Below are 16,452 nucleotides of genomic sequence, written 5' to 3'. Positions count from 1 at the left end.
ACATTGAAACACTGAAAACAAAACACACAATAATAATCACAATGGCTGGTTGAAATGCAACATGAAACTATGGAGGGGCTCAGCCTCAAAGAAACTAAAAACCTGCAGCACAAGCTTCCTGCTACAATTTTATTTTTAAAATTTGATTCTAGAAGATTCTTTTGCGGCATTTCCAATTTGGGAGCAGTCTTTTCAAGACTCTTGCAGGCTATCTTATAGGTCTAAGAAGTCTTACGTTGGGCACATGCACAAATGTGCACAAGGGCAAATACTAGACCAGGCCTGCCCAACTTGTGACCTATCAAGTTACATGCAGTGCGACATCCAAGTACTGACTTTTGACAAGCCTCCTAGCTTTGGAAGTCCCAGCCAGTCATCAGAAAGAGGTGGTTTCTCAGGCACTTGCTGTGCCAGCATTCAAGGCTGACAGACTTTGATCTGCTTGGGGGTACACAGGTTGAGCCATGTCTGTGGCTCAAATCATCTAGACTGAGTGGTAAAAAGGAACAACTCGGCAGGTGTTTTAAACAGGGACCATATTTTTAGTTGAAGCAGCTCTACCCACCGGGCTCACTCCTATCCAGCTGGCATAGATGGAGAAGGCACCTTACCCTCAAAAGGGCACAAATCCAAGGGGCTCTTAAAATAACAAGAGCTTTCACAAAGTTCTCTGCTTATAATGCACCGTTGCTGTTTCCATCTCTTCACAAGCTAAAACACAAGCAAATATAAATGTATAGCACAGGTGCATGATAAGGGGAAGGCTCTACAAAAATGTCTGCCACTATTCACAAGCAGGGGGAGGAGGTCAAGAGCCCTTTGGCTGTGATTTGGGATGCAAGGGAGAAAGGGTCTAGGGTGTACAATAGGGCTGTCTTTGATGAGGGAGGCTTGTTTTTGCATGATATGTGGGGCACCTAAAATTGTTCCTCCACCACTCAAAATACCCATTGCCTTGTCATGCAGCAGGAAGCAATTCTAATTAAGCACACTTCCTTCCCAAGGCATTGCCTATCTGAGAAATGTGACTTTAAAAAATGAACAATGTGACTTTCAAGATGTTGCAAATTTTGTGCCCAGTACCAATTTTTGCCACTGCATTGTGAGATATTCACAATCATGAGAAACTAACACTGAGCCCCGGCCACTGAATCTGCCCCTCAATATTTTTGTAGTATACTCAGTTTTCCTGAAACAAACAAATAATCATGAATAGAAAAGCTGAGAAATTGATCTAAGCAACTGGCTGAAGCCTCGGGATTCAGCAAGTTGCCATAGGAGGAAAACAGCTTTGTAAAGCAAGCTACTGACTCAGACACTGTACAACAGCAGCTCACATATGCACACAGACAACAGCTCCTAGAAGCATATCAGAAATTACAAGAGCATTTATTTAGAAGCAACTTCTAGTATAACACATCAGACAAAACATATATGCTAATCACAAATGTTACTAAAAGTTATGCCAAGTGGGGGCAAACTTTGGGAAGAGGATATGGTTTTGCCACAAGAAGATCAAGGCTTCAGGCTATAAGGGGTTCAAGATTTGTCATGTAGCAGAGGAGAAAATAAACTGGCTCCAGAGGTACACACAAGATCATGAACTCCTATTCAGTTTAGTAATTCAGTCCAACCACCCTGCCATTTTTGTTCTCATAGACCATTAGCATGGAAGATATCATGTTGGAGAGATGCAGAACAAAAGGGACTCTCCTACCTGTACTTAAGAGAGTAGAAGTGCTCTCTCTCCACAGCCCTCTCCCTCTCCTTTATCACAGTTACACCATATCTCATCACCAACACACTCCTGCTTTCTCAGTTGGGAGTAAGAGAGACCTCTTGTTAAGTGCACACTAGCTCAGTATCTCAAAAATAGGATTAGTTAACCAATGGAACATTCAATTGTACTTTCCTCCACCTAACTAGGAATGTTAAGGAGTGGAACAAGGGCAGGTTTCTATTATTCTTTCAGTGCATCTCTCAATACTGTGCTAATCCTGAATGAAGGTCTTAAAATAATCTAGAGTTGTGTTATGTTGAACATGGAGAAGAACCATCACAAAGAATTCAGCTAAGTTCTTTGGAGGCAAAATAACTCCAACATTTCACCACACTTTCATCAGACTGGTTGAGTGAAGCACACTTGGCTGGAGCAGAAACCAATCCATGCTAAGAGATCATGTGAACATTTGGGCAGTTTTCGGGCTGTAAGCAAATCTGTATAAATGTATGCTGCATCATGACTTAAAGGAACCCATAACCTCTTCACTATTGCTCCTTCCCCTGACATTGTTTCCTGGTACCTCCTCTTTCCTTGGCATCCCAGATATAACGTGGAAACTGCCATGAAAAGCCTGAAGCAAGCATAGGAGAAGAGGGGGAAAGGTTTGATAATGAGAACAGTCCCAAAAATGGTGTCTGCACATGTATAAAAGTCACAAAGGGAAACTCAACAGCTGAACATGAAAGAATCAAGTTTACTGTTTTGTAAAGAACCACACTTCATTGCCCTGGTGAATTTTATCACCCCAAGTAAAAGCAGTCAGCTGGGGGGCTTATTCACAAGCAAATTTGCTAAAAGGAAGAGCTGCAACGTCTCATTAGGATCTCATTAGCCCTACTATTGCAAATAAGATACCAGTTTGCTGTTTCAGTTAGCAAGTTTGCAGGGCACAAATGTCATCACATTGAACACTATAGAGAAATTGGTGTCTTTTTCATGAGGTACCAACAGTACCACAAAGCCTGCAAGTAAAGCCCTAATCAGGGACACTTTGTCATAAAGTGCAAACTCACCAGTTCCCCAGTATGTTTCGGCATGCATCAAAGGAAAAACAGTCGGTGCAATGACATCATTGTTGGGTAAAAGAGCTTTGTAATCTTTATTGGACTGACCCTTAACAGGAGCACTGTGGGAAAAGTTGCTAAAATTCCCACCTTACAGACTGTGCAAGAAGACAGACAGGAGGGGTACTATTTAGAAAGCGTGACAGGGGTTCTGACCATGTGATGATTCCTCAAGAGTACTTATATTTCTGCATCAATTCACTGATTCTACACGCTGATTGACTGCTGGTATAAGCAATTTAGTAAACTTGTGTGCTAGATAGGTCAAAAATGCCAAAGGTTACGTGTATGATTGCTTGATCTGTCTAGATCAGCATTTCTCAAACTGTGGGTCAGGACCCACTTAATGGATTGTGACCCAATTTCTGATGGGTCCCCCAGAGCCGCCAATAAAAACAGAGAGAGATCAAATAATTAATTGCCTCAAGCCCTGAGGCTCTTCAAAAATCAGATAGCTGCTAACTGCCCTGAGAAGACTGGGGTTCCTGCAGTTTGCAAGATTGTGGGGAGATAAATGTTTGAGCTTGTTTTTTCTGTCTTTTTTTCCATGTCAATGACAGACAGTGGGGGCAGGTGAAGGATGGGTCACATAACTAAGCTCCTCAAGCCTTGAGGCTATTCATTAGGGCTGCCTCATTATGAGAAATGGATCAAGGGTGTTTTTGGGGTTTTTTTGCAAGCAAACAAACTATCCTGCAAACAAATAAAAATATTATTTATTTTTAGCCTTTTTTAAAGTCTCGTAAATCTAGGTGGGTCCTGATAGAGTGTCATTTTAAAAAGTGGGTCCAGGTGCTGAAAAGTTTTAAAACCATTGGTCTAGATTGCTTTGATTATGAAAAATAAAAAAGCAATGTTCATCATACATATTGCTTTTTTGTAATTTAATTATGAATATCCCTAAAACTGGGGAATTGAATGTTGCTAAAATCTTTCCCCACTCCTATTGGACCCAGGAGAAGTCATTTTCCTGAAGCTACTCAGAGAGTTCATGGCAGCACCAGAATTCTAGTCCTTCTGACTGTGCTGCCACCAGCAGAGGTGAGGGGGATGGCAGCTAGAAATAGGGCTTTCTCGGAGGTTGCTCCTTGGTTGTGGAATACCCTCTCCCTGGAATTAAGAATTGCCCCCTCTCTGAAGACCTTTTGGCAGTCTTAAGACTTTCTTTAATTGACATGACGGGCTGGTACCTTTTAATAAATGCAATTTTAATAGCTGAGTGATCCACTGGGGTCTGATTTGTTTTATTGTTTTGTCTCATGTTTCAGCATTGTTTTAGTCTTTTACCTTGTATTGTTTAAGCCTCATTGGGTACCCTAATGTGTGGCAGAAAGGTGGGGCAGAAATAATATAAACAAACAAACAAATTCTTCCAAGTCCAATCTTCCATCCAATAATTCAACCTTTCTTAAGGGACACAGGCCCAAATCTCAACCAACTTTCCAGCTCTGACATAGCTCTGCCAATGGGCATGTGCTGCAACCTGCAGCTGGGGGGTGGTCACAGAGGCCTCCTCAAGGTAAGGGAATGTTTGTTCCCTTACCTTGGAGCTGCATTGCCCTTATGTTGGTGCTGGAAAGTTGGTTAGGATTGTGCTCACAGTCCATCAAATGTCTCTAATTATACCATACAGCACGACTTTCACATACAGAACAGGAAAGGGAGTCCAAGTTTAACTTGTACATATTTCCAAATTTAGTTTTAAACCCAGTAATGCTGAAGCAAAACCAGCAGGAAATATTTAACATTGGCCTTACTCAGATTTTTGGAACCTGTGCCTCTGAATAAGCAATGCTGGGTTGACACTTTCCACCTGGTTTAGCCTTACCTCTCGCTTAGATTTTTGCGAAGAACGTTCCAAGACATCATCATTGGAGAGGTCAGAATCCTCTGAGAAGCTTAAGTGTCTACGCAGCTGCAAATCTGTGAGGATAAATAAAATTAGATGCTGAAGCCACAGGCATTATATTGTGTTGCTGGAAGCTGAAATACAATGCCATTCATTGCTGGGGGGAAACAGGGGTAGCATCTGCATGCTGGGTGTATGTGTGTGAGCAGCCCCCGTCTACTTTGGGGTGGGTCTACTTTGCAATCCCTTCCACACTTTCCTGGGAGTAAGCCCCATTGACTCAAATGGGGCTTACGTCTGAGTAGACCTACATAGGCTTGGGGTCTGTGTCAGCTTAACCCAGGATCCTCACCTTTCTCTTTTTCCTCCCCCTTCAAAAAAAGAAAAAAAGCCACTCTTGATGGCTTTGTCTCCAAAAATTGATTAAAAATAAAAATTCCCATTCCTTTTTAGCCATACCCCCTTTTCCTCCTGCTTCCTTTTGAGGGGGGGGGGGTACTCTGTTAGCTGCTATTGTAAGACAATAGGCACAATCCTAGCTAGGTCTACTCAGAAGTAAGTCCTATTGTGTTCAACGGGACTTACTCCCAGGAAAGTGAGGTTAGGATTCCAGCCAAACAGTCTCTGGGTCTCAGTTTGCATTAGTTTGTAATTAGCAGATTCTTGATGGCATCCTTCAGTCTCGGAAGACTATGGTATCACGCTCTGAATAGTGTTCTGGTACAGTGTCCTCTCCAGTGCGCAAAGCCTGGGTAGAGTAGATATGGAGGATAGACTGTTACCCATGCAGCAAATCCCCCCTCTCCACATCGCTGAAATGGTCCAATGGAAAGGTAGAGGCCAATATGGTTGGTTCCAGCAGCGTCGCAGGAGTTGCCAGAACGTGACTGTGTTCAGCCATGAACTGCCTCAGGGACTCCGGCTCGAGGTTGACTCCTGAAGCCTTTTCCATAACTGGATGTAGCCACAGGGCAGTGGAGGTTTGGGATCAGAGTTTTCCTTCTCTCAGATGAGCTGCCTTCCCAGGCTCACGTGTCCCATCTACCAGATGGCTGTTTAGTCGCCTCTTACGACAAGTACAGCCAAACTGAGGGCTTATTCTTATCCCCAGCCCCCAGCAGATACTCACAAAACAAAGTCTTCCCCTCCCCCAGCAGATTCATCACTTCCCCCCTCCCTTTCCAAAACCCTCCAGGTATGCTGCTAACAAACTCAGGGCACAATCCTAACCAGGTCTACTTAGAAGTAAGTCCTATTTTGTTCAATGGGGCTTACTCTCAGGTAAGTGTGGTTAGGATTGCAGCCTCAGAGTGCTGGCAGCCTTGTTTCTTGTGTATAGTTATAACACCTTCATCCCCATTTTGGGGTAACTGAGGTGAGGTGTTGTAATGGGGAGCCGTGGCCAATGGCTACAAGGATCAGGGAGGCGCGAGTTGGAAATGTTTGCGAACCACTGGGATATTGTGCTGCTTGTGTTGATTAGCAAAAGCTTATGAAAGTCTTAATTTAAAAGTGTTCTTTAAAAAAAAATTGATTGGACTGGTGTTAAGTCTGCAAACTTTTGCCATTCTACCATTTCCTTGGGTTCCTTGGATTTACAGTTCTAAAAAATGTGCCTTCCAAAGGCAGAGCAGCTGTATTTATCAGTCCCTCATCAAGCCAGTCTTTGGAAAGCATGTCTCCAATTAGGGCAAAACTATTGCAGTGTTTGTGTGTTGGACATCAAATGTTAGCTTGGCCATTTTATTGCCCTTCCAGAGGAACATCAGGTATTTCTGCTTTAGACTGATGCCTTTTTTCACTTTGTTCCAGGTCATCTAACTGCTATTTTAAAAAGCTCCTAAGTGGGTCAGGTGCTACATGAGACCCCACCCCCCTCTGAAGCCTGCCTAGAAAGCAAATTCAACAGCAAGTTCACCAGGGCTGCTTAAAGGAAAAGGAAAGCATGGATTCCAGGTCACCTGATCCCTGATAAAGCAACCATATGAGCAGGATAACAACTGGTTTGGCTTTGTTAGGCTCCGGATGAGGACAGAGGAATAAGGATATGTCAAGCCTGTCACTGCAGTGAGTCCAAAACTTTTCCACTATCTGGAAGAGAGTGGGTTTGGCAGTGTCCAAGGTGAAGGACACTTTCATGCCTCACAAAACTGGGCCACGTGCTGAAGTTTTCATAGTCCCTTTGCGGTACTTAAAAACAACTGCTCCTGATTGGACAGGGAATGCCATGGGACAGCTGTGCCCACTCATGCATCTGCACAACGCTTTGGAAAAAGGGATTATTCCCAAACTTTATCACAGTGTCACTCCTCAACCCACTACCACCATATCTTAAAAGTTCTCTCAAGTACCTCAGCATAATTTTATGATTTAAAGGGGGATGAGCTGACAAGGACTGAAGAAGTTGTTGTAAGTACAAACAGTATAAAAACAAGAAAAAGCAAGTGTGCCCTGTAGATAATATTTCGCACAAGGCTAGCAGCAAATATAAAACATTTACGATTGAGTTCAATGAGACGTGCTCCCAGCTCACTGTGCATAGGATGCACTCTCAATATTATAGGGTTTCTAGTGACACTTTGGAAGAGATCCTTTCTACCTTCCTTTCTTTGTGTGCCAATTCTTTCTTATATTCCTCTCTTTTTCTTCTCAGTCAACTCCCTTAGAACACTTCCCGAACAAAAGGGGTTTACTGTGCAGTTATAGTTGTTAATTATAGCCTGGTCAGGGAACCTGTGCATGGAAGATATCCAGCTTCCCCGGTACAGTACATACACACAGCACCAGGAGGGGGAGAGCAGAAGAAAAGTGCTCCACAGAGAAATCACTAAAGCCCACCTCCTCCCCATTGCTGACTCCCTGTGGTAATCCTCCCTTAAGTAATTAAGGAAAACAAACTTTTCACATTGTCTGTCTTGAGAGAGAAGTTCCCTAGGGGCATACTTCTGTGTACCGGGGCAGAACTGAGGAAGGAAACAGAAATTTTAATCCCATAAAAACCAATAGGATTTACTTTAGACAAATTCTGTTTCCGGCAGGAGCATTAACAGAAAATAATTCACTGTTTTTCTTTCAGAAACAAATAAGTGGGACAAATCTCATCCCTTCCTGAAATGCCCTTTGTGCCTACTGTATCTCCCACTAAATTTTATTTTCTTTCCTTTCTTTCAGTACACTGGCGTTACTACAGTGAGCGATTCTATACCTGCTGCTCCTCTAACGACAGGAGATGCTTTGTGTTTCCCAGAGTCCACCGTAGCCCCACTGGAGGGTGTGCTGGGGCAGGACTTGTCATCTGTCTTTTTCTTCTTGTCTTTTTTATAACCAGAGAACACAGACTTCCACAGTGATTTGGGCTTGGTGGCTTCCTCAGCTGCACTGCTGGATTTATCAGAGAGTTTGCTGTCATTCTTGGACTTTTTCTCTTTTTTGTTCTTACGGGGGGAGAAGAGAGAAGTCCTTTTCTTGTTCTTTCCTCCAGAACCTTCTGAGGAAGTGACTGACCCGTCCCGCCCACTGATGTCTGTAAAGGGCGAGAAGAACCTTTCACTGCTAGCTTCATGTTTCAGTGTGGGGGCCTCCCCTGCTTTCATAACCAAATGCTTCGGAGACTCAGAAAACAGTTCCTTGGTCTTTGAGGGCATGGTAGATGCTTTGTGCAATTTGGCAGTGCATGCAGCATTGGCCATCTCCAGATCCTTCATCTTGCACAGCTGCTTAGCCATGGCATCACGCAAAGCCTGACTTTTCACAGACTTCTCTCTGGCTCTCATTCTCTCCTCAGCTAGCTCCTTAGCTTCTGCAGAGACTTGGGGCAGGCCTCTCTTTTGTTGGCTTCCTCCTGTCATCGATGGTGGTCCACCATTCTCCTTAACCAAGTGCAGATGAAGAGGCTTTTCTGGCCTGCTAGGGGGCGTGTAGTACTTTTCATGAAGGCTTGTATCCTCGGTCCTCTCATCATAAGTGTCTTCTACATCATCAGCAAATGGTATCTCATCCACACTCTCTACAAATGACTTCCGCACCTCCTGTCTGGAGGGCTGGGAGGGTTCCTTGGCTGGCTTGATCCGTTCATTTACGAGCGGTAGTTCAGGTGTTTGCATAGAAGCTGGCTTTGACTGTGCCTCATTCTGCCAAGTGGCCTGGTGTCTTTTTCTTCGTAGTGTTGCCGGCTGTTCATTTTGAGGGGGTGGTGGGGGAGGGCTGGATGGAGGGGTGAGCATAGTGGAATCAGAAGTGTTGAAACTCTGGCTGGCCAATGTCCTCATGTTGGATGAACTGCCCTGAAGGCCCAGTCCAGAACTGCTAGACAGATCTCTCTTGACATCACTTGAATTTTTCAGTTCTCTCTCGGATGGGGACTTTGGCGTCAGCAAAGAAAACTGCTCATTGTCTAGCTTTGGTGTGACGGGCTTCCTCAGGGCTGGCTGGGGTTTTACAAGGTGGATGCCCTTCTCTTCTGAAATTCCCTCAGGGGTGTATGATTTCAAGGGGGCAGTCTCAAGGGGTGAGATGGTAAAGTTTGGCTCTGAACTCCTGCTTCTGTTCACAGGTGTGAGACCCAAACTCCTCCGGATTTCAGCACTCTTCAACCAGAACTCCTCCACAAGGTTATTGCGTTTCAAGGCTTCTTCGGCTGTAGTAGGGCTTCCCAATTTTTCTATATCACCATCTTGACTCTTTAGGGCAAGTTTGGCCAAAGGAGTGGAGGTTAAGGCTGGGACTGGTTGAAAACACACTGGTGGCTCCCCTGGAGAGGGAACAGATGCTTCAGCAGAGGGTAAAGGCTGAGAACAAATAGGCTGGGGAGCAGCAGGTGGCGAGTTAGGTAATGTGGGTGTTGCTGGTTGAGATTTCACCGGTGATGCTGGTGTGATGGCCTCAGGCAGTGCAACTGGCTGGGACAGTATTGGGGAGAGTGATACAGGTGGGCTTTGGACCTTCTGATCATCAGGGATCTTGTCTTTTATTTCTTCTTCTGGGAGGAATGGTTCAGGAAAAAAATGCGCATCTGGGGATTTCTCTTTGCAGGGCATCACTGTGAGTGGTTCCTTTGAATCCTATAGAAACAGATATAAAGACAGAGCATCACTCATGAAATGGAAGCATCCTCCAAGACGGTTCTAGAGGCAATGGTTTTAAATGTTCTACCTTCAGGGTACCCTTTCCATACTGACTCATCTGCCTAGGCGTTCCTGTCCATCTGCCACGGGACCCCCAACAAGTCATATATGGTGCTGAGAATGTTCTAGAGTAGCATTTTTCAAACTGTGGATCAGGACCCACTAGGTAGGTTGAGAGTCAGGTGGATCCCCATTCATTTCAATGTGTATTTTATTTTTACTATATTGGACTTGATGCTACCATGGTATGTGACTGCATTTGGGGAAATGTTACAGATCTGAAACCTATCTGTTTTTAATAGGCTACTCTGCTTTTAACAATGATAGTCCATGAGGCTTACTCCTGGGTAAGAATGGACAGGACTGCAGCCTTTGGAATATTTGGGGAATTTTTTTTAAACAGATGTGAAACTGCTTGGGAAGGTTAGGAGGGTTCTTTGCTCTTTTAAATTAATTTTTAAACTTATATTTATTGTAAACTTTTAATTAACTTACTTAAATTGATTTGATTTTGTCATGTTAAAATTTTCCTGCTTCTGGCCTTAACATCATTTCCAGTGGGCCCCTACAGACTGTCATTCTAAAAAAGTGACAAAAAGATGCTAAAAAGTTGAGAATCATTATTCTTGGGTATATATGCTGTTCATCTGGGACACAGTCCAGAACTCTTGGGCCTCACTGTTACCCTGTTTTAACTGAGAGTGTGACCTGAAAACACTCACTTCTTCTGTAGGCGCACATTGCACTAACAGTAGGCCAACTGTCTCTGTGCCCCATTGTGGGGGACCCACATTGAGCCAGATCCATAGATATAAAATCCGCAGATGATCAGGCTCCACCTGTACCTGTACTGGAACTATCACTGAGAAACCCTTAATAAGCTTCCAAAGAATCCCATGGTTTTTATTTAAAATTTTATACCCTCCTAAGTGGAGACACCCAAGAAGCAATTCCATTGGGAGGCTTTTAGAATGTGCTTTTAAAAGACCACATTTGTTACTATTCTTAGCCTGCTATTGGTTTTATAAAACTCTTATTTTTATGGTTGCTAAGCTTTGTTGTATGTATTTTAAATAGAAAGGTGGCCTAAAAATACCTTAAACAACCAAAACCAAACCACTCTTCTAGAGGACTCCACACCTACAGCACAATCCTATACATACCTACTCAGAAATAAATTGTATATGTTTAATGGGGTTACTTCCTGTTACATATATAAGGGCTTGCCACCTTTGACTCTCAAAGTCCAGAAATGAGAGAATTTAAGACTTAAAATATTAAAAATTAATTAAATGGCTAGTACTGAAAATACTTCAGACACATTGTGCTATTTGGCAAATTATTCTGGGCACAATTATATGGATCATTTAGCTTTGGCGACAGAAAGAACATTCCAGAGTGCCAGTTTTAATGGTTCATGCTGTATGGAGGGCTAGTTGTGGCACTGTTTTCCTCTGTTTGGGCCTTAAGATGTTCCCTTGACAGAAAGCACTTGCAAATCTATGTGGTGTTTTGTCAGTATTATGTACCAGCTACATATCTGATCATTTGTATCTTATGGAACTTGGCCGAGCTCACATAATTTATATGAGAAAACCACAGTCGCTCTCTTTTCTTACCTCTTTTTGTTCTTTCTCGAGGTCAGCAGCTGGAGAAATGGGGACAGCTGCCTCGCATGGTGGCTGGGATGGCAGATAAGACTTGCAGGGGTCTGAAGGAGAACAAACAAAAGGCCATCACTATCTTAAAGCCACATGAACCACATGGTGTTTAACACCTGCTACATACTTCTAATTTCTAATTGCACAGTGTGAATCACTGCAAGTTTATTTGGAGGCCAGACCTGCTGACTTCTGTGGCAGGCTTATCATGCCAAAATATTAGACTGCTTTTAGGGAGGATAAGGTGGGGGAAAATTGTGGCTCACCACTGGTCTGAAAGGAGAACAACAAAGGGAAACGCCCTACAGGATCAACCCAAAAGGTTCACTTAGCCCCTTGTCATGTTTCCCATAGTGGCAAACCAGATGTCTTTGGCAGTCCAAAAGCAAGAGCTGAAGGTAACAACCCAACCTCTCCTGCTCTCGCTATCCAGCAAGTGGTATTCAGAGGCATACGCTTCCGAAGAAGGAGGTTCCGCAAGGCTAACATGTCTAATCAGCACTGCAAAACCTAAAGGGTTTTGCTTCCCTCTCCATGGCCTGGATCTGGATTGGGACCCTGCATTGGTTGTTGTTAAAGTGACATTGCCAGACCTGAGCATTTCTCTTCAAATGATCATATTATATATTTGTATAGCACTTTCTGAACATGGAGAGCATTTCGCATGTATTTTCTCAGTACAGTCCTTGCAACTATATTATTATTATCACAGTACTGAAGCTTGGGGGGCTGAGGCCAAGAGGCTTGCCCAAAACACCTAATAAGTTCATGACAGATTTACATAAGAACATATGCCCTGCTGGATCAGGCCAAAGGCCCATCTAGTCCAGCTTCCTGTATCTCACAGTGGCCCACCAAATGCTCCAGGGAGCACACAAAACAACAGACACAACCTGCATCCTGGTGCCCTCCCCAGCATCTGGTAATAAGAGCCAGCCTGCCTCTAAAACCAACAGCTTGAAACAAGGGAGTCCTGCTTTGTACTCAGTCTTTGGGCCACTCCACCAGACCAGCTTAGCTTGGCCTTTAAAATTGGCATGCAGTACAAAATGCCCTCACCTTCAGCCACAACACAAGGGACAGCTGCCTCTGCCTCATCATCTTCAGAAACATTCAGTTCCAGCTCTTCAGGCTCTTGTCTATGCTGGTGACTTTCTGCTTCTGCATCAGACGGGATGTCATCTGATCTCATTGATTTGGTGCAAGGAAAGGAAAAAGAAACAAAGGCACTCCATTGCAAATCCACAGTGAGTTCCTGAGAAGATTTCATCTCACCAACCAAAAGGGCAAGAGATGTATAAAGGGAGTGGATAAGGCTGAGACATTGGCTGAGGATCCACACCTATGAGAGGGCCTACTGGACTAGGTCAACCCCTGAATCCTCAGTATCAGTGATTCTATGCAATGCACCATCGAGGGTGGTTGGGGCATTGTGGAGAACTCAGAGTAGGGTCTTGCCCCCAAGCAATGGCATTTACTGGGAATTCACTGTGAGGGGTAGGGGTTCAGCCTTTTTTTCAGTATTTGCTGGCCAGGACTTAGCTATTCCTCCAGACAGTGACTTTCCATTTTATGACTTCCTTACAGCCACTTACCACATGACTAGATCTAAATTAATATTAAATACTAACAAAAAAAATTCTCTGGGCCTGTTTCTAAAATCATTTCAACCGTTTTTGCTCCTTCCTCCTCATCATACAGCTTCATAAAAAAGGATGAAGACAGCTGTATTCAGAATTGCACTTCTCTTGCTGCACTCTACCCTTCTCTTGCAATAAAATGATCATACTATACACTGAGCTTTCTTGCTCTGATATTTGCTTATTTTTAAGCAACACTGCCCCTCCCACACACATTCTTTGAGGCTTGACTTTGTACTGCTGTGAGAAAATTTGACAGCACACTAAGAAATACGCGGTCCCATACCATCGTCCAACTCAGCACCTGTGTCCCCGTCTTCAATAGCTTCTGCAGGCTCAGTGCCCACTTCGTCCTCATAGTCATCATTCTCATACAGGGCTGGAATAAAGATTATAAAAAAGAATAAGGAACATTTCTATATAAGGTCAAGCTCTAAAGGTATAACACTGGTGCATTTGAGAAGTGCCCATTTCTTAAAGTGGTCTTCATGAGAGATCCCAGGGGATGGAAACAGCAAAATCACATGGCCAACCCCTGCTAGACTATTCCACGTAATTGCTGGACTTGGATGTTATATGTTTGAACATAAAGACATCCTGTACACAGAGAACAAGCACATGAAGGAGACACTAAAACTGCTCTACCCAACATGTTTGGTTTTCTATATCTACATCTTTAAAAAATATGGAAGAATGCTCCAATATGTGAAAGTCACACAATATCTAGCAAGAGCTCTACCATGATTCTACTGATGAAACAAGCTCAGCTCATGGATGTTATACCAACACAAATCTCAGCTCTCCGGTCAAATAAGTTTTTTAAAATCGTACCTGATGCTGAATACTTTTAATGGATCAGTGGGACTTTCTTACCATGAAAACTACCTACTTAGGACACATCAGACGATACACGCTCATCTTCTATTAGACTCATTTTGTCCTGTATAACAGCTTAAGTGACAATCACATAAATCTATGGCAGGATATTATCAGGCTTTGCCTGGTCTAGGCAACCATCTAAAACAATGTATACAGTATAAGAAGAGCTGGAATGTAGCATCTCAGATACTAAATCTAGGTAAAATTGGCATCAAGTGCTAAAGTGAAATATCCTCTAAAATACAGAACTTTGCCATTGCTTAGGCAATCTGGATTATCATACGATTTCCCATGACTATCCTGTAAGCAACATGAAAGTGATCAAAACACCAGAATTTGGTGACATATTTAAAGGAGGAACAGATTAGTAATACAATGGTGCAAACATATATTTGGGGGGGGGGGAAGAGATGTGTACCTATTCACAGTTATTGTACAAGTATGCATTTACATACGTTATGCAGGTAAAGACAAAGTGCGAGCGAATAAAAGCTGACACGCAGAAACTTGTGAGCTATGCACTACTGTAGCCAGAAACTATAGGATTCCACATTTTATCTAGGTTGGTCAGCAGCAACAGTTTGGAAAGGTGCTATGCAGCTCCTCTGTAAGCTCTGCTGTCAGAAGCAAAAAGTTTTAGAAATGCACTAACTACGTTTCATGCCAAGTCTTAAGGTCTCGTTGTTCTATTGGATATACTAAGTTCATTTTGTACCTCAGAAGTACATATGAAGCGGATTTATCATGAATCAGATCAGTGGTTCATCTAGTTTAGTGTTTACAAGGAAAACGTGAGTCTTTCCTTAACCTACCTGGAAAAGGTGGGCAGAAACTAGGGCCTTCTCTGCACAAAGTATATGCCCTATTATTGAGTTAGGGTCCAATCCTATCCAATTATCCAGCACCATTGCAGCCGCAATGCAACCCTAACTAAGGGAACAAATGTTCCCATACCTTAAAGGAGCCTCTGGGACTGCCTCCCCACCACAAGATGCAGTGCATGCCCCATTGGCATGACTATACCTGCACAGGAAAACTGGATAGGATTGGACCCTTAGTCTCCCCTGGTTCCCCCCCCCCCCGTTCTAGCATAGACAAGGAGAGGATTTTCTAAACACCTTGATTGTACAGCTCAGTCTAACCAAAGAGAGCAGGTAGGAACAGTTCCACATGTGGAGCTGAGGAATGTGCTAGGGCCTCACACCTGCACATGGAATCACACCCAAGCCTGGCCAACCCTGTTGCCAGTAAGAGTTTGCTGCTGCTCCCCACCACCACCCTGTAACCCAGGATGCAAAGTGATGTTTACTGGTTACTTTAGCGGTGCAGTGGGCCACTGTCTTCTCCACCCCCCGGTCCTGTCTCCCCTGACGCTGCTGGAGGAAGAAACAGGATAGCTTCCTGTTGCAACCTGCTCTCCACTATCCCATGGTAAGTCCTTCCACTGGGTGCCCAGCTGGGAAATCTAACTGGGAAGCAGCCAGGTGACAGTTCTCCTTTGTCACTTCTGCAACAGCTGCATTCTGGTGGCTGCACAAAGGTGCATTTTTGCTTATCTGCTGCCCACTTCCTGGACATCATGAAGGGGAAAAGCTGGCGCGAACACTTGCTAAAGTATGAGGGAAGTACACCATTGGGGGCTGTTGCAGGACTTTTGCCTTAGAACCCCTCACTGACATCAGGGAGCGGGACAGCAAAGGACTGGTCTTTAAAAAGTAACTATATTCAGGGGCGGCCAAACACACGGCTTCGTGAGCCATGTGGATCTTTGAAATATAATGTGTGGCTCGTAGAAATACGTTGGATGACCTTTTTGCATCGCAATTAATATAAAAGGTAAATAGCAAATTTTCAAGTTTTATAATTATTTACCAGATAAAAACTGAGAGTTTGCTAGATTAAGCCTTAACAAGGATTTACATTCTTAAATACATTTACTCACCAGGAACACTTCAATACACGTGTGGATCTTTGAAATATAATGTGTGGCTCGTGGAAATTAGTTGGAAGACCTTTTTGCATCACAATTAATATAAAAGATAAATAGCAAATTTTCAAGTTCAGTGTTCAGGGTAAGTAGATGTATTTAAGAACGTAAATCTTTTATGTATAGGGGTTTTCAAACATCTGAAGTTTATCGTATGTGGCTCTTATGTTAAGCAAGTTTGGCCACCTCTGCTATATACAGTGGCGATAGTCTCTTGTGCTCCATTTTCTTAGGGCCCAATCCTATCCAACTTTCCAGTGCTGATGGAGCCATACCAATGGGGCCTACTCTGCATCCTGTAGTGCAAAAGGCAGTCATGGAGGTCTCCTCAAGTGCTGCATTGGTGCTGGAAAGTTAGATAGGATTGGGCCCTTGGAAACAAAGTGTTTTTAAAAAGAATTTGTCCATCCAATGAAGAGTCCACCTGGGGGGAAGGTCTGGCAGGGACATTCAACATGATTCATCT

General features: G+C 43.5%; 1 protein-coding gene across 17 annotated transcripts in view; it reads right to left on the bottom strand.

The window, feature by feature from the left end:
• The window catches only part of MICAL3 (microtubule associated monooxygenase, calponin and LIM domain containing 3), a 257,846-nt gene that overhangs the window by 32,019 nt on the left and 209,375 nt on the right, over nt 1-16,452 (bottom strand). For all 17 annotated transcript variants that reach the window (XM_066633712.1, XM_066633717.1, XM_066633708.1 and 14 more), the window contains 5 exons: nt 13,407-13,499; nt 12,540-12,662; nt 11,439-11,530; nt 7,902-9,756; nt 4,676-4,770 (listed from right to left, as the gene is read on the bottom strand). In XM_066633712.1, the coding sequence (XP_066489809.1) occupies nt 4,676-4,770; nt 7,902-9,756; nt 11,439-11,530; nt 12,540-12,662; nt 13,407-13,499 (2,258 nt within the window). The remainder of the gene's footprint in view (nt 1-4,675; nt 4,771-7,901; nt 9,757-11,438; nt 11,531-12,539; nt 12,663-13,406; nt 13,500-16,452) is intronic.

This window comes from Tiliqua scincoides, chromosome 7 (assembly GCF_035046505.1).
Source record: "Tiliqua scincoides isolate rTilSci1 chromosome 7, rTilSci1.hap2, whole genome shotgun sequence".
Lineage (NCBI taxonomy): Eukaryota > Metazoa > Chordata > Lepidosauria > Squamata > Scincidae > Tiliqua > Tiliqua scincoides.
The sequence above is the reverse complement of the archived record's forward strand: the minus strand, read 5'-3'. Positions and strand labels throughout refer to the sequence as shown.